Source organism: Bos javanicus, chromosome 2 (assembly GCF_032452875.1).
Source record: "Bos javanicus breed banteng chromosome 2, ARS-OSU_banteng_1.0, whole genome shotgun sequence".
NCBI lineage: Eukaryota > Metazoa > Chordata > Mammalia > Artiodactyla > Bovidae > Bos > Bos javanicus.
The window spans coordinates 44113438-44138126 of NC_083869.1; the positions used below are offsets into that span (position 1 = coordinate 44113438).

Below are 24689 nucleotides of genomic sequence, written 5' to 3' on the forward strand. Positions count from 1 at the left end.
TGGACCTTTGTTTGCAAAGTAATGTCTCTGCTTTTTAATATACTGTCTAGGTTGGTCATGGCTTTTCTTCCAAGGAGCAACCATCTTTTAATTTAATGGCTGCTGTCACCATCTGAAGTGATTTTGGAGTCCCCCAAAATAGTCTTTCACTGTTTCCATTGTTTCACCATCTATTTGCCATGATGTGATTGGACTGGATGCCATGATCTTAGTTTTCTGAATGTTGAGTTTTAAGCCAACTTTTTCACTCTCTTTCATTTTCGTCAAGAGGCTTTTTAGTTCTTCTTTGCTTTCTGCCATGAGGGTGGTGTCATCTGCATATCTGAGGTTATTGATATTTCTCCCAGAAGTCTTGTATAAATGTTATTAAATTTTTCATAGAAGAAAATCTGGTTATGAATATAGAATATTGTGCTACTGTATCAATGTTTACATTTGGAGATATAAAACTGTTATTTTGAAATGGTTTAAATAAATGAAACTTTTTCATATCTAATCTGTATATAATTATTTTATATATTGTGACAAGTTCATTTTATTGTAACTAATAATAGTATTCTAAGTATTTTTAAGGTTTTTGAGATAACTCCAAATTTCAGTCTATAAAGTAGTACTTTGGAAGAACATGGTGGGATTTCTGCTCTGATTTTTACTTCGCCTTGGTCACATGATATTAATATTAGTGCTGAATAGTATTACTGTTGGGTCTATTGCAGTCCTTTCTCTAGCATAACTTAATTCTCTTTATATTTTACATGGTGTTACATATTGGTGCTCTGTTGTTAAAAATTGTTGAAATTGACTTAAACTGGTTTTTCAGTTTCAAGATTTTTAAATATTTTTGTGTTTACAGATATCTGCCAACAGATGGGTCCAATGATAGATGAAAAACTTGAAGAGATTGATAGGTGAGATTCTTCATGCAGAAAATGACAAGTATAGTTTTCTTACATTGACTTGTTTTGGCAGAACTTTAAGCTAGAAAGTTTTTGTGGAACTGTTCAGTCTTTTGAAATTGTTTCTGTTTCTAAAAACCCTTACAGACTAATAGAATGGTACTTCTGATTTCGGTAATAGCTTTTTTCATGGCAGTGTATTATATGTAGAATGATGGATTCCTATCTTCATTTTTGTACTTGGGCTGGAGTTGAGGGATAATGAATAATGAAGAGTAAATTTGAACAGAGCACAAAATAGAACAGGAATCATAGGCAAGCACTGTTTTATTATATAATGCAAAGTAGTATTTTTTGAAATAGTGTATAATGAAAAGTATTAAAACTTTACAGTGAAATTTCTTTTTTTACTCTAAATCCGATTTACACACCTTCTCTTCTCATATTTCTTCCTTGTATTTCTGTATTTCTGTTGTCCTTTTGATTTCATTATCCCATCGAGTCTTACTCTTCCTTAGAGATAGCAGCCCTGAAGGTCAGACTATCAGGGTTTTGAGCTTTTAACTTAGTTTTGCCCCTTCTCTTATTGCTCAGAGCTTTATATCTTAAGTCAGAGGGGGCATCCATGGTGAATGGCAGACAAGGAAGAAGGCTTTAGTGTCCCACCATCATCCCTTTCTAATATCTGTTTACTGAACTTGGGTATAAAACAGCATAGGAAGAACAGGAGCTACTTTGCTTCTTATCTGCCTTTACCAGAGAAAAGTAGTAGCAAGGTTTTTTCTAGTCACTGAGGATTATAATCTTTGTTCCCTAGGGCTTTTTTTTTTTTTTAAATAAAGTTGTTGTATTTTCTATAGAAATGAAAAGTAAATCCCTGTCTCAGTGAATGAAATTATGGTGTCAATTTCATCATATTTTTTGGTCTTATTTTGGAGAAAGCATGGAGTATCTACTGTTAATTTGTTATTTTGGTTTCAGTGCAGGTATGTTAATGGTTAGTGAATAATCAAATGGAAAAGATTAAAAAGAGGGCTTCCCTGGTCGCTCAGTGCTAAAGAACCTGCTTGTTAATGCGCAAGACACAGTTTGATTCCAGGTCTGGGAAGATCCCATGTGCCACGGCACAACTGAGCCTGTGCACCACAACTCCTGAGCCTGTGCTCTAAAGCTAGGGAACTGTAACTGCTGAGCCCACATGCTGCAGCTGCTGAAGCCTGAACCCTCTTGAGCCTGTGAGAAGCCGCCGTAATGAGAAGCTGGCGCACCGCAGCTAGCCCCCATTCACCACAACTAGAGAAAAGCCTGCCCACATAGTAGCGAAGACCCAGTGCAGCCAAATAAATACATAAATAAAATAATTTTTAAAAAAAGATTAAAAAGAAAATAGTATTATCTTAGGTGTGGCTAGGGCTGCAATTATTATAAACCTTTCTAAAGACTAAAAATAGTCCATATCTTTTAACTCAGCAATTAAGCAACTCAGTTTAAGTCCGTATCTTAAACTCAGTAAAAAAAACTTTACTGTCAGAATATTAAATTTTAGCTTTCATTTCTGTCATTGTACAGAATGAAATTTTGTAGCATTTATCCTACTAGGAAATTATATTGGGTAAACATGTAAATTGACTTCAAAGAAAGGTGTAGATAGAGTTATTGAAGAAATATCCATAGCCTGAGCTTAACTGTGTTTCAGGCTGTATTAATGTTCTTTCCTACTGCCTTCCAAAAACCATTTTTTACCACCTCTGTCAAAGTGCCTTTTCTACCACCTTTTCACTCTTCCCTTGTGTACCCTTCTTGTTTCTTTCAATTGCCTTGATTTACACTGTCCCACTGACCTGACTTGGTCTTCCTTTTTTCTTGACCTTTCCATCTTTCCTGGGATACCAGCTTAAGTCCCGGCTTCTCCATAAAGCCTTGATAATCACATTAATTCCCTCCTCTAAACTCTTTGGTCCCCTGCCTATTTCACTGAACTTTGCATTCGGTTATGTGCTATCTTATATCATTTGCTATTTTTCAGGCCTTGTCTTCCTAACAGACTACAGTCTTTCTGAAGGAGAGAATGATACTTTTGCCTAATTTCTCTATCCCAGGATAGTGTCAGGCACAGTTTAGTAAAAATTTGTTAACTGCTTTGGGATTGTGTCTCAAATCCTTGAAGATGATCTCAAGTGTGCATTCAACCTGCCCTTCAGTGTTCTTCTGGTGTTTCATTAGTATAATACTGGCTTATATGGACTCTGGTTCTTAGAGCCTATGGTTCTTAGAGCCTGTGGCTCCTAGTGACACATCTGTTAGCATGGACGCTCATTTCTGAAACTTCCTGTGCAATTTACAACCAATATTTCTGAAAGTAGAGTTCAGCGTTCTTGTTACAGTCACACATGCAAGAGAGCAAACAGCACTTTTTGTTTCAGACATAACAGTCTCTGATAGAGGAAAGGTGACAAGTCCTGGTAGGACTCAGTCCCGGTCATATATTGGGTAGACCTATGTCCGGCTGCTTGCTTTGCTTCTTGTCTCTTGAGTCTCTCTGTGTATATATTTTAAAAGCTACATTAATAAACAGATTTGTGGGTGCTTTAGGCCAGATTAAGTGGCCATTTCACTTTTATGAACTTTACAACAACTCCCTTGTTGTACAGGGAGTTCTTTATTACCCCAGAATGATAGCAGAACTGTACCAAGTTGAAAGGACTGGCTTTGCAATTTCCTGGGCAGATTTGAAGATGCAAACTTGAAAGTATTATTTTGACCTATATTCACTCACTTTCAAAAGAAACCAATGAATAAGCTGTAGAGACTAGTTTATGTATACATTTTTTAAATTTGCATTTTCAAAGATAATTATTAATTTTTTTTAGTTGAGCCTTTCATGGTATAAGCAAATAAAAATGTATCATTTTGTTTGTGAATGTGCTTATATCTCAGTCATATTGTATCTCACACCTGGCTCTGGGCCTTGCCTGAGTACTTTCTTTTTCTACTAAGATTTTTAATTAAGACTTGGACTCTTCCTAAATTCAAAAATTACTCGTTTGTAATTGAATTTTTAACAGAAACCTGTAACATAAGAAAAAAAATTCTCCTAGCACCAAAATTATAAATTGGTTGCATTTTATGAGTTGTGGAAAGGAATTGCCCTAGTATTATGAAGTTATATCAGCCTAGTCATTACATGAAGTAAATAATTCCTCCTCCTGTTTTCCCTGTTTGAATATTCTTTCATAGTAGAATTTTTAAAATATGAATAGAAAATGTAAATTTTAAAAAATAATTTATGTTGCCAAGTGAAAAATGAAGTTGCTTAGTCATGTCCGACTCTGCAACTCCAGGACTGTTGCTTACCAGGCTCCTCAGGTGACAGTCCATGGAGTTTTTCAGGCAAGAGTACTGGAGTGGGTTGCCATTTCTTTCTCCAGGGGATCTTCCCGACCCAGGGATTGAACCCGGGTCTCCCGCATTGTAGGCAGACGCTTTACCATCTGAGCCACAGGGAAGCCCTTCTTTTTATTAGTCTCGTATGCTGCTAAAAATATGCTTAAATGCTTAAAAACTTTGAAAAGTATTAAAGAGCTTTTCTTCTATATCAGGAAGCATTCAGAATTGTCTGAATTGAATGTAAAAGTCTTAGAAGCTCTGGAACTTTATAATAAGTTGATGAATGAAGCGCCAGTATATGCAGTCTATTCAAAGATCCACCATCCAGCACATTACCCAACTTCATCAGCTGGAGTTCCAATTCAGGTGAGCATATCTTTTGAGAACATTTTTCAAAATTTAGAAAAAGTTTTAAATTAAAAACAAGCATAGTATTAAAATTTCTATGGTGCATGAATAACATTATAAAATCCATCTTCATCAGAAAAATGTTGGATAAACAGTTAAGTGTTCACCAGGACAATTAGACACTCATATTTCACAGATATATTTTAGTTCATTTATAACATAATTAAGAGACCATTAAATATATGAGTGGAGTTCTGTTCTTCATAAGGTTTTGTAAGTATAAATCCTTTAATTTAGGACACTCCTGGCATGTCAGGAGTCTTCCAGATGTGGTACTGATGCTGTTCCTGTTGCTCAGCAAGCAAAATCTAACATTTATTTTAAATTTCTGTTAAGATTTCTTTAACTTCTATGATGATTAAAAAGGCCTAAGGAACGTATTTTGTTCTCAGATCATGCTTTGTATTTTCTCAGATGTATGGCTTACACTGTTAAAAATCCACACATGATGAGAATATGATGCAGATCTATATACAGGTTCCATGAGCCTTTCATGAACATCTTTTCCAGGGCTTTTTACACCTTTTCTGTGCTTCCCAGCTGAAGTGAATATTTATATTTGTCAGTATCCGGTATTCTAAAGCCTTTTTCAAATTTCAGCCAGTTAGCAGTTGAATTCAGAATGAGCTTGGATGAACAAATTTCATGTTAATGTATGAAAACTGGTATGTAAAGGAGTGTGTGAAGGAGACACCAAGGAGAAACAGAATGTGGATGCATAATCTAGGTGACTTGACACAACATACTTGTTAAGTAAAAAAAGAATAGTTACTATGGTAACTGTCACATCAGACAAGATGCATTTATCAAATATGCTGTTCCCTGAACTTCTGAAAATGATGAGAGTCATTACATGTGAGGGTAGAAAGGACTTCTAGGTGCAAAAGACAGCTGGAGTTTATTCAATATTGCTTCTGTTTATTTGCTGCTGCTGTGGACATGAAACAAAACAAAATGCGCCATTGTGTTATAGGACTAGATGTTGGATTTACTGCTTTGTGTGTCTGAAAAGGGTCCTTCCTGTGTCCTTCCTGTGTCAGAGTTTATGTTTAGTTGCATACTGTTTACAATCCGTGTTTCACTAAGCACAACTTATTCCTTTAAAAAGTTAGCATTCTGTCTAGTTTGATTCTTCATAGGATGTTATCTATATTATTCATGCATAATAACATCTGAAATATTTAAAGTTCCTATTCTAATTTGAAAAAGAAAAGTTCATACTAGAAAAAGTTAGAGTAACACACCATTAGCTGCATCTGTGAAGGCCATTCAGGAATCCTGAATGGATTCCTGCAGAAGAGGTCCACTCCCACCATCTAAGCCTGTTGTCAATGGGCTGTGTGTGTCTGCTAAGGAGGTAGTATGATTTTTTTTTTCCTTTTTAAAGTTTTGGCTGCACTGCACATCTTAGTTCCCAACCAAGGATCAGACCCATGCCTTCAGCAATGAAAATATGGAGTCCTAACCACTGGAAAGAAAGTGAAAGTCGCTCAGTCATGTCCAACTCTTTACAACCCCATGGACTATACAGTCCATGGAATTCTTCAGGCCAGAATACTGGAGTGGGTAACTTTTCCCTTCTCCAGGGGATCTTCCCAACCCAGGGATCGAACCCAGGTCTCCCACGCTGCAGGTGGATTCTTTACCAGCTGAGCCACCAGGAAAGCCCAAGAATACTGGAGTGGGTAGTCTATCCCTTCTCCAGAAGATCTTCATGACCCAGGAATTGGACTGGGGTCTCCTGCATTGCAGGCAGATTCTTTACTAACTGGGCTCTCAGGGAAGCCCCCTAACCATTGGACTGCCAGGGAATTCCCATGATTATAGTTGTCAATGTAGTAGTTGATTTGGCATTTCTAGAATTCTGTATTTTCATGTTATTGGTCTTTGCTTTAAAAATAGTTTAAAATTGGAGTGATGATAGTTACTAAATGATACTTGTTAAACATGCAGTTATTTTGAATGTTGTATTTTGTAAGCAGGTTGTAGAGCCTGTCCTGAAAGAGATGTTACCCTGGAAATTAAGTAGGGCACACATACATATAAATATCCAAAGAGACATAGACCATGTTGCTAGTTCTTGAGGGCACATCTCCTTTACCCAGAATTCTTCTCTCCTTTTGTCCTATCTGTCCTGCAGGAAGGATGAAGGAGGCATTGCCAGAGAGGGCCTGCACCCTGCCTTGATACCACTTATCCTTCAACTTATTCTTTTAAGTTTCATTCTTAAGAAGTTGAATAAGGCACCCTGAGATAGGGGTGAAGGTCATCTCTCTCATGGTGACTTGAAGTGATACTGTGCTGACTTCAAGGGAGTATATAGTCTTCTGTGGCTTGACAGCAAGACATGTTACCTAGTAATAGACAGCCTAGGTGAATTCCAACCTGTTGCTTAAAAATACACCACCTCCCTTCCTTTCATCCCACTGCAAAATAAAAGAATGAGCATGTAAATCATAAACTTCCATGGATTTGGCACTGTGATGTGGAAGCGCTCCACGTTTTATACCAGTGTGGACAGATTGGTGAAATCAGATTGCTCTCCAAAGAACTAGAACATTTTATTTCATTTAAGTCTTTTAAAGCTTCATGTAGAATATCATGTAAGAAACGAGTTGCCAGTCCAGGTTCGATGCGCGATACTGGATGCTTGGGGCTGGTGCACTGGGACAACCCAGAGGAATGGTGTGGGGAGGGAGGAGGGAGGAGGGTTCAGGATGGGGAACACATGTATGCCTGTGGCGGATTCATTTTGATATTTAGCAAAACTAATACAATTATGTAAAGTTTAAAAATAAAATAAAATTTAAAAAAGAAAAAGAAAAATAAAGTTTTAATGTATTGCTAGGCAGTAGTTTGGGAAATCAGTGAGTCAACCTTTTCTCCTTGGTTAACAGACATACCCAGTTCAACCACATGGTGGAAACTATATGGGTCAAAGTATTCACCAAGTCACTGTTGCCCAAAGCTACAGCCTAGGACCAGATCAGATTGGTCCACTGAGATCTCTGCCTCCAACTGTGAATTCCTCAGTGACAACACAGCCTGCTCAAAATCCGTACTTAAGGTAAGTTTTGGGGAGCTATGTTAATTTTGTAATTACATACATTAAATTTTCACAGATGTTCAGAATGAGAGTAATTAGACCCTTTTCTTTATAATAATAGTGCCCTCTTTTGCTGTTGAGATGAAGTTATAGAAGTGCTCATTCAAGATCCCATGAAATAGGAATGCTGCTGTCTTAGCTTTGCTACCCATACTGAGATGGTGCCCAGACCTGGATTATAGTCTGGGTCCCTGGGAAAAAAATACAGCTAACTTGGAGAAGAAAATGGCAAGCCACTCCAGTACTCTTGCCTGGAAAATCCCACGGACAGAGGAGGCTGGTAATCTACAGTCCATGGGGCCACAAAGAGTCAGACATGACTGAGTGGCTTCACTTTCACTTTCACTTCCCTTATAGAAGCCAAGCCAATGATATACTTAGCACGGTGCTATAATTAGTAGTCTCAGTGAAGACGGAAGTGGCAACCCACTCCAGTATTCCTGCCTGGGAAATCCCATGGACAGAGGAACCTGGCAGGCCTATAGGGTCGCAAAAGAGGCGACATGACTGAGTGACTGAACGACAACAACAAAGTAGTCTCAGACATATTTTAGGAGTGTGTATTCCTAAAAAGCAAAAACCTTTGCCGCTTGACTCTTAAAAGAAGTATGTTTCAGCTGTGGAATTTGTCGTCTGATTTTTTTATATTCTTCACTTCTATTCTGAAAACCATGTTTGAATCTTGCCTTCTGTTAACTTTGCTTAACACAAAATGTCTGTTTAGTACAGTCATATGTAATGATCTCGAAAATCTCTTCCCACTCTTAAATTCCATGAGTATAAATTTTAGATATTATCTGGTCATTAAATAAATCTGTTCATACTGGTATTTAACTCAGTTAAAATGTAAAAATTTTGTTATCCTGGGTGACATTAGGAATTACAGAGAGAAAAACTATAGAGGAGTATAGACATTAATCCTCCTGTATTGAAGCAGTATATTTGGTGCAATTAAAAATTATAGCCACTGGGGAAGCCCCTTTTAAAAGTTACATTATGTTGGGACTTCATTGTGGTCCAGTGGTTGAGAATCCGCCTTCCAATGCAGGTTACATGAGTTCGATCCCTGGTTGCGGAACTAAGATCCCACATGCCGCGGGGCAGCTTAGCCCGTGTGCCACAACTAAGGCTTGATGCAGCCAAAAAAGTAAATAAATAATAAATAAAATAAAAGCTACACTATAGTAATTATAGGAACAAATAGGTGTACCTGCAGTTTGGTGTGATTTTCAACTTAGTAGGAATTTGGGATTTTTTTGTTTTGTTTTTGCAGAGTGTTAATATAGTCTGTTGAGGGTAGATTCAGGTCCTGTGTGGATTCCACATTCTCCCTGCTTGTGTTATTTTTATGTAGGCATTCAGGTTAAGCTACCAGGGGCAGCTTGGAAAGGGCACTACCAGAGGACAGTGTGAAGAGTGGGTAAGGAAACACGGTCTCCGCTGTGCTGACTGAGAGAAGGGGACAGTGGAAGACGGGCCAAAGGGTACTTGGGCTGGGGTTCTGCTCTCAGCACAGCTGGTCAAGAACACCAGGGGCAGAAACAACCTGCATCTCTCAGAAGATTTCCAAATGTTTTCCATGAGAGATTTTGGAGAAAACAAAATTAGATAGGCCTTATAATCCTATATTTTATTTTACTTGGAGTACTTCCTTCTTCCCAAATATGAAAATTACATTAACAGTGTTGGATAGCTGGAGTGGTTAAATCATAATCAGAATAGTAGAGCTATATAAACTTAGAAATATGGAAAAGACATTTTTATTTTGTCACAGTGATTGATCTCCAACCGTAACCCAGACAATGCAAAGTAAATATGGTTTTCTTTTTAAAATTTTGTTTGCAGCACTGGACAAGACACTATTTCCAATCCTACTTACATGAACCAGAACTCTAACCTTCAATCAGCTCCTGGTGCAGCTGCTTACACACAGCAGATGGGGATGTCTGTGGATATGTCATCTTACCAGAACGCTACTTCCAACTTGCCGCAGTTGGCAGGCTTTCCGGTGGCAGTTCCAGCTCATTCAGTTGCACAGCAGCAAACAAATTACCATCAACAGCAGCCTCTCCTTTAAAATCAAACCAAGCATTTTCTTGAAAGCCTTCATAAGTGTACTACTCAACCCTTGTGATTATAATCTGAAAATACTAAAAGAAGGAAAAAAAATATTGTCTCAACTGAAAAGACCCATGAATAAATAAAGCACAAAAACCTGTCTTTCTTTTTATGCTATAAAAAGTTCTTTTCAAGTTCCAGCTTGTTTGAAGTCAGACTTTTGATCAGAGGCCGCTTCAAGTTGCTTCCCGTTAGTTTTTTCTTACTTTCAAATCTCTCTACACAAATCTGGACAAACAAACAAATAGCTTTATGACACTAAACAACAAGAGATAGGAGTGTAGGAGTGTATAAGGAAAGCAGCATTTACCCCTAAATTGTCATGGTAATTGGGAAAGCACTGAAACCTTTAAGTACTTTCTGTCTGCTCTTTTTTTTCAGTTTCCCACATACCATTGTTTAAAAAGGCGAACATGTTTTTGTGCAAGCATTTAGCTTCCCTGCGTATTTCCTTTGTTTCCTTAAATTGCAGTTGTGTTTGCAGTACTGTCAGTTTTGCTCTCAGTGATGTGCTGAGTAATAATTAGCATAGAATTGTCTACGGAAGGAAGAGCACTTTGGGAGGAACAGAAATGTTTTCTGTTATTATTAGTGAAGACCATGTAAATGCAGGTGTGTGTTAAAGTGTTTAGCCAGTTCTCCAGTCATGCCAACAGTGGGTTGAGGGATGCCCCATGAAACATTTCCATTCCCTGGGGAAAAAATAGAAAACATTTTTTCCTACAAGGGTCCTTAGCATTTAGAATTGTCACTTAACAACCTTTTCAAGTGGTTTTGGCCAGCATCTAATGAAGATATAAGGTCCATTTGGTTTTTTGTTTTTTTTTTTGGTTGGTCGGTTGGTTTTGTTTTTCTGCAGCATGGTGTGCAGAGACACTGCATTTCCTTTTTACAGACTGTGTGAATTTGAGCTACGAGACATTCCTAATAACTTGATGCAGTGTATACCAGGCGTGAATAATGTGTGTTTTTACTGATGTGTTGTTTTTTTAAAAGGTGATTTGAGTACCAATGGTATGCCAGACTGTTGACAATTTTGGCCATTGCTTTCAGAAGTAATCTTGAGCTTGTGGAATAATAACAGGCAGTGGATTTATAGGGAAGCCATCAAGACAGTTTTCCTGAAGCCTATGTTCTAGGTGAGTGTGAGGTGCTAATATATTCCACGTACTTTGGAAGTTAGGTAGTAAACCAATAGGGATTGTTTTCTTTCCTAAGAATTTGCACCACTACTGCATCATCTACCAACCTTTTAGATAGCACAAAATGTGAATACATATGCTTACAGATTCATGGTATTTCAACTGGGAGAAACAATGGATGTAAAGTTAAGTTTTTAAAAATTTAACTAGCAGGAATTCCCTGGCTCTCCAGTGGTTATGACTTGGCCCTGTTACCACTGGGGTCCATATTCAAACTAAGATGCAGCAAGCTGCAAAAATAAATAAACTTGCATGGAAGCAAGATTTCTATATTGTTTTTTAAAGAAAGCCCTTAATCTTTCTACTAAGAGTCCATTTGAAGATAGTGCTCTGGAAATATTTGTCATTTCTGTATTTATAGAAATTCCATTATAAATATGTTCCTTTTTCAAAGAAACTATATTCTGGGAAAAAACAGTCTTCTATATACTACTTGGTCTACATTTAAAGGGAAAAACAAGCAGAATTTGAAAAACCCAATTTCTGTCATTGTTTTATTTCAGATATAAGTAACTGGAAAGAAACTTTTAACCTTTGATGTCTGTTTTCTGTTTTTTATCCAGTATTTTCCTTCCATGTGAATTCAGTTATATACTTGTAAGAAATTCTAAAATAGCACCTTACTTTTTTGGAAATGAATCTTCTATAAAGAAAACAAAACAGAAAAAACATTTTCAAAACCTCTTGATAATAATTAACATTTGCATAATATATGAAAAATCTTACATTTTCCTCCCAAACAATATTTAATAGTTATTTTAATGTTTGTGTAAATAATTTATGTATAATTGTGATCTGAGTTGTAAAAGCTTGATTCTGTGTAAGTCTTTGAATTACAATAAATACTGCACACCCACTAATTTGGGTTCTGCCATTTTTAAGTTCAACTAATGTAGTTTTGAAATGATATAACATGAAACATGTATATAGTGTATATTGGCATTTATCTGTGAAATTTTATATATCTGGAAGTTTCTTCTCCCTTTTAAATTAAAAATAATTTTATTTTTGCCATACTGTAGCGAATTTTGTGTTACAGGTTGTTGATAGTATAAAAATGTTATTAAATCTGTGTACTGAGATATTTTTGGTGTTAATAAGAAAAACAGGGTTATTTTTCTTTCTTTTTCATGATCTTATGGATGTGTTTAAGACCTGTTTATAATTAAATGTTTTCTGCCAAAAGAATTGTCTAACATCAGATTTCTACATTAGTTTCATACTTACTATTTTATATAAAAAATAAAAATAACTTCTACTTTTTCATATGGAAATCTTGGTACATTAGAAAGAATTCCTGACAATTTATAATACAATTTTCACGAATGTAGGAAAAATCTACCCTAGATCTTAAACTATATTAAGTGAGATATGTTCTTACACTTTGAAAAATACATGCTGTACCAACATTGTCTTGTAATTAGGTAACTTGTTTATAAAATTAAACATTAAATAATTATAATACTTATCAATTAACAATTGATACCTGACTACATAACAGATATCACTGTATATTTTGAAGACAAAGTTTCACCGTCCAAATTTTTTAAAAATTGATTTTAGATGTTAAAAATTATGGTTTAGGAATTTTAAAAGAAGGTTCTTAGTAAAAATTGTGCCGAGGCCCCTGACTTCTGGGAGAGGATTTATTGTCATTTTGATGAGAAAGCTGAAGTTATTTTTGTAAGTAATAAATTATAAATACTATAGCACCAATCTGTCATACTTTGTTTCTGTCAAAAGGCATTTTTCTTATTTACTTACATCAGTTTTAGTAAGTAGAGGACTCAGTTCTAGGGATTTGATTTAGTTTCTGTTGAAGATTAAAGATTTATTTTTTAAATAAAGTTCTCCACAGAAGATTGGTTCTAATCTTACCAAGCAAATTAAAATTTGCATTTTGAAAAAACCTTACTGTGTCAAAAAGAGAAATTAGGTTGCTTACACAGAGTAGTGGGATGAATGAAAGTGAAGTCGCTCAGTCGTGTCTGACTCTTTGTGAACCCGTGAATTGTAGCCTACCAGGCTCCTCCATCCGTGGGATTTTCCAAGCAAGAATACTGGAGTGGTTTGCCATTTCTTTCTCCAGGGGATCTTCCCAACCCAGGGATCGAACGTAGGTCTCCCACATTGTAGGCAGACGCTTTACTGTCTGATCCACCACAGAAATTCCCACATAGCTCAGTCGGTAAAGTATCTGCCTGCAATGTGGGAGACCTGGGTTCAGTTTCTGGGTCAGGAAGTTCCTTTTGGGATAAACAGTGTCCTCCCAAAATTCATGCTCCTCTAGAATGTCAGAATGTGAACTCAACTGGAAAAAATCAGCAGATATAATTAGTTAAGGATCTCAAGGTGAGATCACTCTGGATTTAGCATGGGCTCTAAATCCCATGACAGTGCCCTTATGAGAAGAGAAGACACAGAGACACAGCCAGCAAGTTATGAAGATGGAGGCAGAGATGGGAATTAATCTACCACAAGTCAAGGGACTGCCTGGGGCCACCAGAACAGGAGGAAGCAAGGACAGATTCTTCCCTAAGAGACTTCAGAAGGAACATGGCCCTTGATTTCAAATTTCTAGCCTCTAAAACTCACAAGAAATCAATGCTTTAAGCCACTCTGAGGTACTTTGTTATGGCAGCACTAGGAAACAAATGAACTTGGATAAAAGTCTATGGTGAAATCTGAATACCGGGCATTCCAGACTTTTACAAGACTGGTTAAAATTGTCACAAGAGTTCTGAGACAAGTAAGTCCAGCTGCTAGACTTTTATTATCTTTTTCAAACTATAATGAAATTGTATGGATAAATGAAGCTACTGCTACTGCTAAGTCGCTTCAGTTGTGTCCGACTCTGTGCGACCCCATAGACGGCAGCCACCAGGCTCCCCTGTGTCTGGGATTCTCCAGGCAAGAACACTGGAGTGGGTTGCCATTTCCTTCTCCAATGCATGAAAGTGAAAAGTGAAAGTGAAGTCGCTCAGTCATGTCCGACTCTTAGCACCCCCATGGACTGCAGCCTACCAGGCTCCTCTGTCCATGGGATTTTCCAGGCAAAAGTACTGGAGTGGGGTGCCATAGCTTTCTCTGAAATGAAGCTAAGACCCCTGATAATCCCATTTTTAGTGATTAAAAAAATCTGCATTTCAATAATTGATTTCTTTCTGCCAGAGCTTATGCAATTACTATTCGCTCTTCTAGTGGGTATTGAACAAAAGGAGAAATGTTCAAAGCAAGCAGAGGGACAGAAGAAGAAACCAGAAAACTGGGTATTCTCCAGAAAGGCTACTGAAGAATGGAATTATGTTTTTATTTTATACCATAAAATAAAGGAAAAGACTTTCCAATACTTTTACAGCAGGTCAACGACCTCTACTAATTATATGTAGTCTAGGGAGCCATCTTTAAAAAAAATGAAGTGAAATCATGTAACATAAAATTAGCCATTTTGAAATGAACAGTGGCATTTTAGTACCATTTACCATCTCCCCAAATTAGTCTTTTTGTTGTCTTGTTTTTCCACTTAGCATAAAGTTGTTGAGGTACATCTCCACATATAACATAGTAAATGAGGTTCATATACCACAGGTTGATTTATCCATTCATCTGTTGATGGGTACTTGGGCTGTTTCCACCTCTTTGCTATTGTGAATAGTGCTGCTATGAATGTGTGTGTACATATTATTTGAATACCAATTTCCAGTTCTTTTGTATCTATATATTAGGGTGTAACTACTGGGTCATATGTAATTTTATATTTCATATTCTCAGGAACTGTCAAACTTTCATGCTGCCACCAACAATGCTTGAGGGTTCTGATTTCTCTACATTCTCACCAATGCTTATTTCCTATTTTAAAAAATTGTAGTCATTCTGATGGATGTGAAGTGGTGCCTCATTGTGGTTTCTATTTGTGTTTCCCTAATGGGTATTGAGCATCTTTTCATGTGCTTGGCCACTGTGTATCTGTTTTGGAAAAATATCTGTGAGCCTTCTGCTCATTTTTTAAATTGGATTGTTTGTCATTGAGTTGTAAGAGTGCTTGATATAATGGATACTAGACACATGGATCTAATTTCTTCCGTTCTGTAGGTTGTCTTTTTATTTTCTTGATGATGTTCTTTGATGCATGAAGGTTTTTAATTTTGATGGAGTCCATTTATTTACAATTTCTTTTGTTGCTTGTGCTTTTGATGTCATATCTAAGAGTTCATTACTAAATCCAAGGTCATGAAGATTTTCTCCTGTTCTCAGAGTTTTATGGTTTTAGCTCTTGAAAGTAGGTCATTGATCCATTTTGATTTAATTTTTGTGCATAGTGTGAGGTAGGACTCCAACTTCTTTCTTTTGCATATGGGCATCCAGTTGTCCCAACACCATTTGTTGAAGAGACGGCTCTTTCACCACCTGCTTTTTGACACTGCTATAGCATACGCTAATGGTAGTCAGTTCTAGAACCTAAGTCCTCTAGCTGCAGTGCATCAACTGCATAGCTGTATAGTTTGCAGTTCTAAAAGGTGATAGCCTTGTCCTCATCTGGTGACTTCTGTCACATACCTAAAAGGGGAGTCAGTGCTAGCTTGTCAGGATATCATTCCTGGTGGTCAACAGATTAGCCCATGAACAGACAGATATGTTGGGTGGCAATGTAGAGATTTGCCTTTAGCTATCATGTAAGTTTTTTTTCTTCCAAGTAACTTCAGACAAGCATTGTGAAAAGTACATTGTCTAAAAAATGGGACCTAGAACCCAAGACAAAAGTAGGTTTTAGCATTTCTTTCCTAGGAAACCGTTCCCCAGAGATTTTCACCTACATGTCTGGTCAGTACTGTGTCAAGAGGCTACCCTTAACAGCAAGTGAGTCTGGGAAAGTGAGTATTTTGCTTTCAGCCTCTATATAGAGAAGCCAGGGGAGGAGATGATTAGGAATAAATGTAGGAGTGAGCCATTCTATAGTACCTGACACAGAGACAGACCTGTGCACATATGTTTACAACCTGGTATTACTATTTGCCTGGTAAATAGACTCAGACTCAGATCACTCTGTTCCTGCCCAATGACAGCTTATTTGCTGTCAAATAAGCTCTTGTTAAGATTCTCTAAGTATACCATAGTTTTTAGTCAATAAAGGCTAGAATTAGCATAGTTACCGGAGAAGGTGATGGCACTCCACTCCAGTACTCTTGCCTGGAAAATCCCGTGGACTGAGGAGCCTGGTAGGCTGCAGTCCATGGGGTCGCTGAGAGTCGGACACGACTGAGCGACTTACCTTTCACTTTTCACTTTCATGCATTGGAGAAGGAAATGGCAACCCACTCCAGTGTTCTTGCCTGGAGAATCCCAGGGACGGGGGCCTGGTGGGCTGCCATCTATGGGGTCACACAGAGTCGGACACGACTGAAGCGACTTAGCAGCAGCAGCAGCAGCAGCAGCAGCAGCAGTATAGTTACATCTGACTTGATCATTAAAACTGGGACTTTTTTTTAACCTCAGGAGAGACCAAGAAGGTCCTGGAAGTCTATAGAGATGGGGATTAAAGTTTTAAGTTGCTCCTGTCATTTCTATTTTGAAACAGATGAAGAAATTAAAGGTTTATTAACATTCATTAACTAATTCATATAATAACATAGGTACTACATGCTGCGGATGCTAAGAACTGAATTTCCAAGGTTGCGTTGTGCTTGTGGCTTTGCCGTGCACTAACTGGTTGTATAACATCAGATGTTGCACTTGGACTTGATGAAAAACTTCTCGTATACATTGTCATTGAATTCGCATAACACTTGTTAGGTAGGCAAAGAGGTGACATAATCCTCACAAGGTCACACAGTTACGTGGCCAAAGTTGCGATTATGACCTGGTCTGTCTGAGGCCCATGCCTGTGCCTTTTCCCACTACACTGGTGTGACGGTTACCTAGGAATGATTTGTATATTCAGGCTGTTAGCTAGTATCTTATAACAGCTTCCTTTCCCACAAGTCACTGAGACAGGTCCCAGAGGGCTCACATGGGGGTAAAATGCCTTCAGATGTGAGTGTGCTCATGTAAGGAACAGCATGCAAGTGGCTGGATCTGTTTAACATGTATATTCTGGTACAGTTAGCTCAGTCACACGGGGGATGATGAGACCAGATCTTGATGCAAATAGCCTGGCTCTGAGATCCTGACAGTGCTCTGTGTTTTCTGAATAGAAAAGAGTGAAATTCAAGGAATTGCTCTGAGGAAGACAGCAGGTGACAGCTAATTGAGATTGATTTGAAGTAGGAGAACTAGTTCTGAGTTGAAATCTGGGGCCCAGCATCCACATATACAGGTTAGTTTCTCCAAGGACCAAAGCTGCTGAGAAAAAATCATCCAACCTGAGCTTGGAGTCCTGTCACATACTCAGTGAGGGACCAACTTAGGAGTCATGTACTAGTTACGGTCTTTATGACCTCACCCTTGGCAGCCCTTCTAACGTCTTCCACTTTCTCATATACATGCTAGATTTCTACATTAGCTCAAAATTCCTCAGGTGCTAATATTGCTTTGCGTGTGTGTGTGTGTGTGTGTGCGCCTGCCTGTGTTTGGCCCTGTTGTTTTTCTCTGCCTGAAACGCTTTTGATCACCTAATAAATTGTCTTTGTGTCAGCCCAAATTCTTATTCTGATTCTGGCTCCTAGACCCTGCTGCACGTCTGCGGGGAGCATCTTGTAACTCCGTAATAGTTGACACATTGTATTGGAATGATCTGTGTGTGATACGGATCTGTCTTTAGGTCAGATACTACAGCTTGACTCATTCAACATCCAATTTCCGACCATCTCATTAATATTCCTCCATATGGAAATCAGCAAACAAGGTAATAATGTTTGCCTTCCCAAATTCCTTTGGGAATCAGCCATGGGTGACCCAATGACATAGGCTTCAGTCAATGAAATATAGGTCAGAGTTCCTTGGATGGGCTTTCTAAGATGAAAGACAATTTTAAAAGAAAGGGCTTTTGGCTCTTCCCCCTTCTGGCTTAGAAGGCAAATGCAATGTCAAGAGATAAAGCAACCATATTGTGACCATGAGGAATAAAGTTATGAGGGCTCAGAAAAGTTTAAAGATGCCTGATTCTTTGTTTGCACCTTTGAGAGATACACCAGTTCTAAACTATCTTCCTCTGGAATTCTTGCGTTGGGGGAAAAAAAATCTGTCATTACCCCTATTTGTCTAGGTTTCTGTTGGTAGGGCTTTGCTATTTGTATCTGAAAATATTCTTACCTTCACTAGATCTACAAAATCTTTCAGAACTTGGAGTTCTGTTTTACTCAGTGGTGTATTCACAGGACCTAGCAGAGGCATATAAAATATTTTTGGAATGAAGAATAATTGATTTAGCAGAGAGCTGCATAGCACCTCACAGTGCCTGGCATTCAAAAAATATGCGTTTTCTTCATCTTTTTTTTACTCTTGTACTTGTTTATTGTAATCATTCCACTTTAACATGTGTGAAATCAGGATGTATTTTATTTTCCAGTGGATGAGCATGTATATTGTAGGACTTAATTTTCTTCCCTTAAAGCTATTCTACCAGTGATGTATCTTAAACTCCCAAGTTATCTTAGAATCCAGGGACTATTCCATTTTAACTATCAAGAGACAAAAGGCCCTGTCATTGTCAATATGGTCAGTAGCTCTTGAAAAAATCGTAGTGTCTCCAGTGCTTAGCAAATAATACTCATGGATGCCTTCCAGGACAGCATGTTCATTTCTCTACTTTGAGCCCAGGGGTTGCAGCAGAGCAGAAGCCCAGTGAATATTTCCTTATGACTCATGGCAGGTGACAGTACATCACAGACCTTGCTAAGGACTGGAGAAGGAGTGAGTGGTTATGCAGAACAATAAACAAAGGAGTCACCTAGAAGATGGAAAGGTCATGGTCGGGATTTCCCTGGTGGTCGAATGGTTACGCATCCACCCTCCAATTCAGGGGAGGCGAATTCAACCCCTAGCCTGGGAACTAAGATCTCACGTGCTGTGAGGCAACTAAGCCCACGTGCTGCAACCACTGAGCCCGTGTGCCACAACTAGAGAGGAGTCTGCACTCCACAGCTAGAAAAGGCAAGGAGTGTGCGTGGGGCAACTAACACCTGACGTGGCCAAATATTTCTAAAAAGAAAGGTTACGGGTAATTTGAGCAGGTGATATTAACAAGAGACGCAGCACGAGGATATGGAGATTAAGGAAAAAGAAAATTCTATGTAATGGGCCTGACAATACTGGATATTCCACTTCCAAGTTATCCTTCAGGTGGAGGGTTGTATTGTTTGTAGGTTTTTGCTTTCCCCCTTTCCTGGAAGAGGCTTGTACGTATCTGCCCATGCTCTTGACTTCTGGATTAGTATGTTTCCATGCAGTGAAATGGTTGCATGTTGTGTATTAGCCAATGGGATGTAAGCAGGTGCAACAAATGCCCACATCTAAGCAGAAGCTTAAAGAGGCATCTCAAAATTCCTGTAGCCCTCTGGTTTCTACTCTTTTCAGAGCTAGTACATCTCAGATTGGGGCTGCTTCTTTAGCCTGGACCTGGGAATAGGAAGACAAGCAGAGACAAGCCATCTGCTGGACCAGAAACGTGGGATCCATGGTATTGTATTCCACTAAGATTTGGGTCTTCCCTGTTGGTCCAGTGGTTAGGAATCCGCCAGTCAATGCAGGAGACACACGTTCAATCCCTGGTCTGGGAGGATTCCACACACCTTTGGAGCAACTAAGCCCAGGCACCACAACTACTGAGCCTGCGGTCTAGAGCCAATGAGCCACAACTACTGAAACCCCTGCACCTAGAGCCCGAGCTCCACAACAAAGATCAGCCCCCACTCGCTGCAACTAGAGAAAGGCCACGCACAGCAACGAAGACCCAGCGCAGCTAAAGATGAATAGATAAATGTGTTACTAAAGCAAAGATGACAAATAGGACTGGTAAAAAAAAATTAAATCAGCTAATAGTTAGCATCTCAATGACTTCCCTGGTGGCTCAGACGGTAAAAGTGTCTGCCTACAATGAGGGAGACCCAGGTTCTATGCCTGGGTCGGGAAGATCCCCTGGGGAAGGAAATGGCAACCCACTCCAGTACTCTTGCCTGGAAAATCCCATGGACAGAGGAGCATGGTAAGCTACAGTCCATGTGGTCGCAAAGGGTCCGACATGACTGAGCAACTTCACTACACTACACTACTAGCATCTCAATATAATTCCCCACTTTATCTTCCCAGGTGGCACAGTGGTAAAGAATCCACCTTCCAAGCAGGAAATGCAGAGACACACAGGTTTGATCCCTGGATCAGGAAGCTCCCCTGGAGAAGGAAATGGCAACGCACTCCAGTATTCTTGCCTGGAAAATTCCATGGTCAGAAGAGCCAGGTGGGCTCCAGTCCATGAGATGGCAAAGAGTCGGACACAACTGAGCAACTGTGCACATACAAGATATGTGAGTCATCTTCACAGTAATTATACTTCAAACTTGAACCTAAAAATTTACTTCCATTACTATCTGCATCATTTGTACTCTTTAAAATTGTATCCAGAAAACAATATTTTCACTGGTTTTTATAGCATATAAGCTTTTTAGGGTTAAGAAAGTAGACTTTTTCCAATTTTTGAATCTATAACAATCTTGAATATCCTGAAGGTCCATGGCCTTCTGTGACTTTGGAACAGATTTTCAAAGTTTGAACCAGAGTATTAGGGGAGAGGGGGAGGAGAAGAGGTAATTCTGGATAAATTTTTAGAACAAGACAAAGTAGATCCTCCTGAGACAAAAACTCAGAAAATTTACAGTGGGATTGTCATGAGATAAAGGTGAAAGGTTAATTACACAAACCTATGAATGCAGTTGAGTACATGTGCTACTGTTATGATTTTTGTATACTCTGAGCTTAAAAATACAAATAATATTTTCCTAGATGCATGGACCCTAGACAAAATTTTTTGTGACTTTATTTTTAAATATGAAATTACTGCCATCTTATGATTCTGAGCTCTGTAAATCATGTCTTTTTTCAACAGTACTTCAGACAGAATTTTGACTGTAGGAAACACTTTTCAAAATGTATTTAAGTGACAGAATAAAGTTTTAAGAGTATTTGCAGCTGACAAACTGATTTAGCAGCATTCAACGTTTTAGGAAGGAAGACAGAATATCTGTCAGTTCAGTTCAGTTCAGTTCAGTCGCTCAGTCTTGTCTGACTCTTTGCGACCCCATAAATCGCAGCACACCAGGCCTCCCTGTCCATCACCAACTCCCGGAGTTCACTCAGACTCAGGTCCATCGAGTCAGTGATGCCATCCAGCCATCTCATCCTCTGTCGTCCCCTTCTCCTCCTGCCCCCAATCCCTCCCAGCATCAGAGTCTTTTCCAATGAGTCAACTCTTCGCAGTGGTCAATTGCTCTTGAGTAAGTCATTCTCTTGAGATCAGATTCCTAATTTGCTAAAAGTGGGGTTTGTTCTAAATGGTTACTAAGTTCCCTTCCAGCTATAAAATTTTAGACTTAAAAAATTTTTTTTAAATCTTGGGATCGTTTTAGATTTACAGAAAAGTTGTGAAGATAATACAGAGAGTTCTAAATGTTGTTTCCCCTATTAAAAACATCTTACCTTACTGAAGTACATCCGTTACCACTAAAACCAGTACTGATACATTATTATTAACTTAAGTCCATACTTGATTCTGGCTTCCTTAGCTTTTGCCTCATGTCCTTTTTCTGTCCTAGGATCCCATCCAGGATACAACATGCCATTTAGTTATCACATCCCCTCAGGCTTCTTTTGGCTGTGACAGTTTCTTGGACTTTCCTTGGCAGTTTTGAGAAGTTCTAAGTCATGAGTTTTATAGAACCTCCCTCAATCGAGATTTGCACGGTGTCTTTCTCATGATTAGACAGGGGCTGTGGGTTTGAGAGAAGACCCTCTCTCAAACCTTTGCCCTCCTGTGATATCAAGGGTGTGTATCGTCATCCTGGTCAGGTGATGCTGATCCTGAACACCTGGCTGAGGTGGTGCTGGTCGCCTTTCTCCACTGCTCCTGGCCAGGTTGCCCTCTTTGGAAGATCACTGCGCAGTGCACACGGAGGGAGTGGTAGCTATGGCGTTTCTAATAGATTATTTGGAATTCTTCCTTATGGGAGATTTGTCTCTTCTCTTCCGTTTATTTATTCAGTCATTTATTTTTATCACTATGAGCTCATAGATATTTATTTTCTACATTAGGATATATTCCAATACTACTTTATTTTATTGCTCAAATTGTTCCAACTTTGGCCATTGAGAGCTCTATCAGTTTGCTCCTGTGCTCCTTTGATGTATATACCCAGTCACTTTTTTTTTTTTTTTTAGCACTTCTTTACTTTCTGACATGATAATGCTCCAGGCTTATCTTATATACTTCCTGCCCCGCTCCTGGAGTCAGCCGTTTCTTCAAGGTGCCCTTTTATTAGAGGACAGTATTAGAAACCAAGACCTGAATTCTAGATGCATTTGTTGCTACTGAGATGCAGTTATTTCTAGACCCTCAACTGAGGACAGGAAAACAAGTGTGTATATGCTAACCCATGCATATCTTTGCATATTTCTATATAGAACCATCTGAGTCTCACACTGAGCTACACTTGAGTTCACACCTGTGTCTCTGACCCTAATCCATTACCACACGGATCATCCTAGACATCTCCCCTTGCCCATCTGTAACCTTCCACTCCAACAGTAGAAAAACCTGGCTCCCAACACCTGCCATCCATTTACCTAATTATTCCATTCCAGTATGTATGTATAGGGACTTCAGAATTGTTAACCCATCCTCCTCAGGGAACAACTTTGTCAACTGCAGTGCAGTCCTGCTTCTGCACAGCTCCTTTTGCCTTAGTCTCATAGACTCCACTCATTTCAAACATTACTTAGACTAGCACCTTCCCCCTCTCCCATGTCCTTCATTGAAGTTGTTTCATGGTTTGCTGTCATAATAATAATATTCTTTTGTCACATTCTGCCTCCCACCTTGGGAATGTCCAGAATTTCTAAATGATTTTTTTAATTTGCACACATTAAGGTTCACTCTTTGTGCTGTAAAGTTCTCTAGGTTTTGACACATGCTTAGAGTCAAATATCCAGCATTACAGTATCCTACAGAGTAGTTTCAGCATCCTAAAAAAATCCTGTGCTTCACCTGTTCAACCCTCCTCCTTTCTACTGATCTGTTTACTGTTATAGCTTGACTTTTTCTAAAATTGCATATAAATATAATAATTTGTGTGGGCTTCCCAGGTGGCACTAGTGGTAAAGAACCCACTTGCCAATGTAGAATATGGAAGAGACGCAGGTTCGATCCCTCGGTTGGGAAGATCCCCTGGAGGTGGGCATGGCAACCTACTCCAGTATTCTTTGCCTGGAGAATCCCATGGACAGAACAGCCTGGTGGACTATAGTCCCTAGGGGCGCAAAGAGTTGGACCTGACTAAAGCAACTTAGCACTCACATAATCATTTATGTAGTTACAAATGTAGCTTCTAGCCTCAGATTGGCTTCTTTCATTAAACAAGATGCATTTAAGGTTTATCCATGTCTTTTAATGGCTTGTTAGATCATTTTTTATTAAAATCACCAAATAATATTCCATTGTACCATTGACTATATTTTAAAAGATACATTTGCCTATTGAAGGACATCTTGGTTGCTTCCAGCTTGGGGTAATTATGAATAAAACTGCTACCTACATTTGCATGCTGGTTTTTTGTGTGCACCTAAGGTTTCAAGTCAATTGTGTAAATACTTAGGACCACAACTGCTGGACTGTTGGTGTGTTTAACTTATTAACAAACTGACAAACTATTTTCCATAGTGGCTGTGCCATTTAGCATTCCCATCATCAACGAATAAGAATTCCTGTTCCTTCTAATCCTCGATAAAAAGTGCTATTGTCAATTAAAGTTGTTTTTAAGCCTCATAGGTGTGTGTTGGTACTGTATTGTCATTTTAATTTGTATTTTCCCGTTGACAACTGATCTTGGGTATCTTTTCATATGCTTATTTGCTACTATATTTGGTAAAGTGTCCATTCAAATCTTTTGTCCATTTATTGAGTTGTTAGTTTTCTTATTGTTGAGTTTTGAGAGTTGTTTGTATATTTTATTTACAGGTTCCTTATCGGATTTGTGTCTTGCAAATGTATTCTGCCAGAAATGTATTCTGTCATTTCATTCTCTTAACAGAGTCTTTCACAGAGCCTACAGTAGTTTTTAATTTTAATAAAGCCAAACATGTCAATTTTTACTTTCTTGGATACATTTTTGGTAGTAGTGTATCCAAAACCTCATCACCAAACCCAAAGTCATGTAGATCTTCTCCTATTTTTTCTCTTAGAAGTTTTAAAGGTTTGTACTTAGATCTATGATCTGTTTTGAGTTCACTTTTTATAAAGTCTGAAGATTTTTTCAAAGTAGAGGCTTTGAGTTAGTTCACATACCACACCATTCATCTATTTAAAATGTACAGTTCAGGGACTTCCCGGGTGGTCCAGTGGTTAAGAATCTACCTGCCAGTGCACAGCAC

General features: G+C 38.5%; 1 protein-coding gene across 4 annotated transcripts in view; it reads left to right on the forward strand.

Moving 5' to 3' along the window:
• The window catches only part of STAM2 (signal transducing adaptor molecule 2), a 61466-nt gene extending 37056 nt beyond the window's left edge, over positions 1-24410 (forward strand). For 3 of the 4 annotated variants that reach the window (XM_061437991.1, XM_061437999.1, XM_061438010.1), the window contains exons 11-14: positions 854-908; positions 4496-4649; positions 7589-7758; positions 9643-24410. In XM_061437991.1, coding sequence (XP_061293975.1) covers positions 854-908; positions 4496-4649; positions 7589-7758; positions 9643-9874 — 611 coding nt within the window. In that variant the 3' untranslated portion in view covers positions 9875-24410. The remainder of the gene's footprint in view (positions 1-853; positions 909-4495; positions 4650-7588; positions 7759-9642) is intronic. The other variant, XR_009740587.1, reaches the window with a different exon arrangement.
• The last annotated feature ends 279 nt before the right edge of the window (positions 24411-24689 follow it).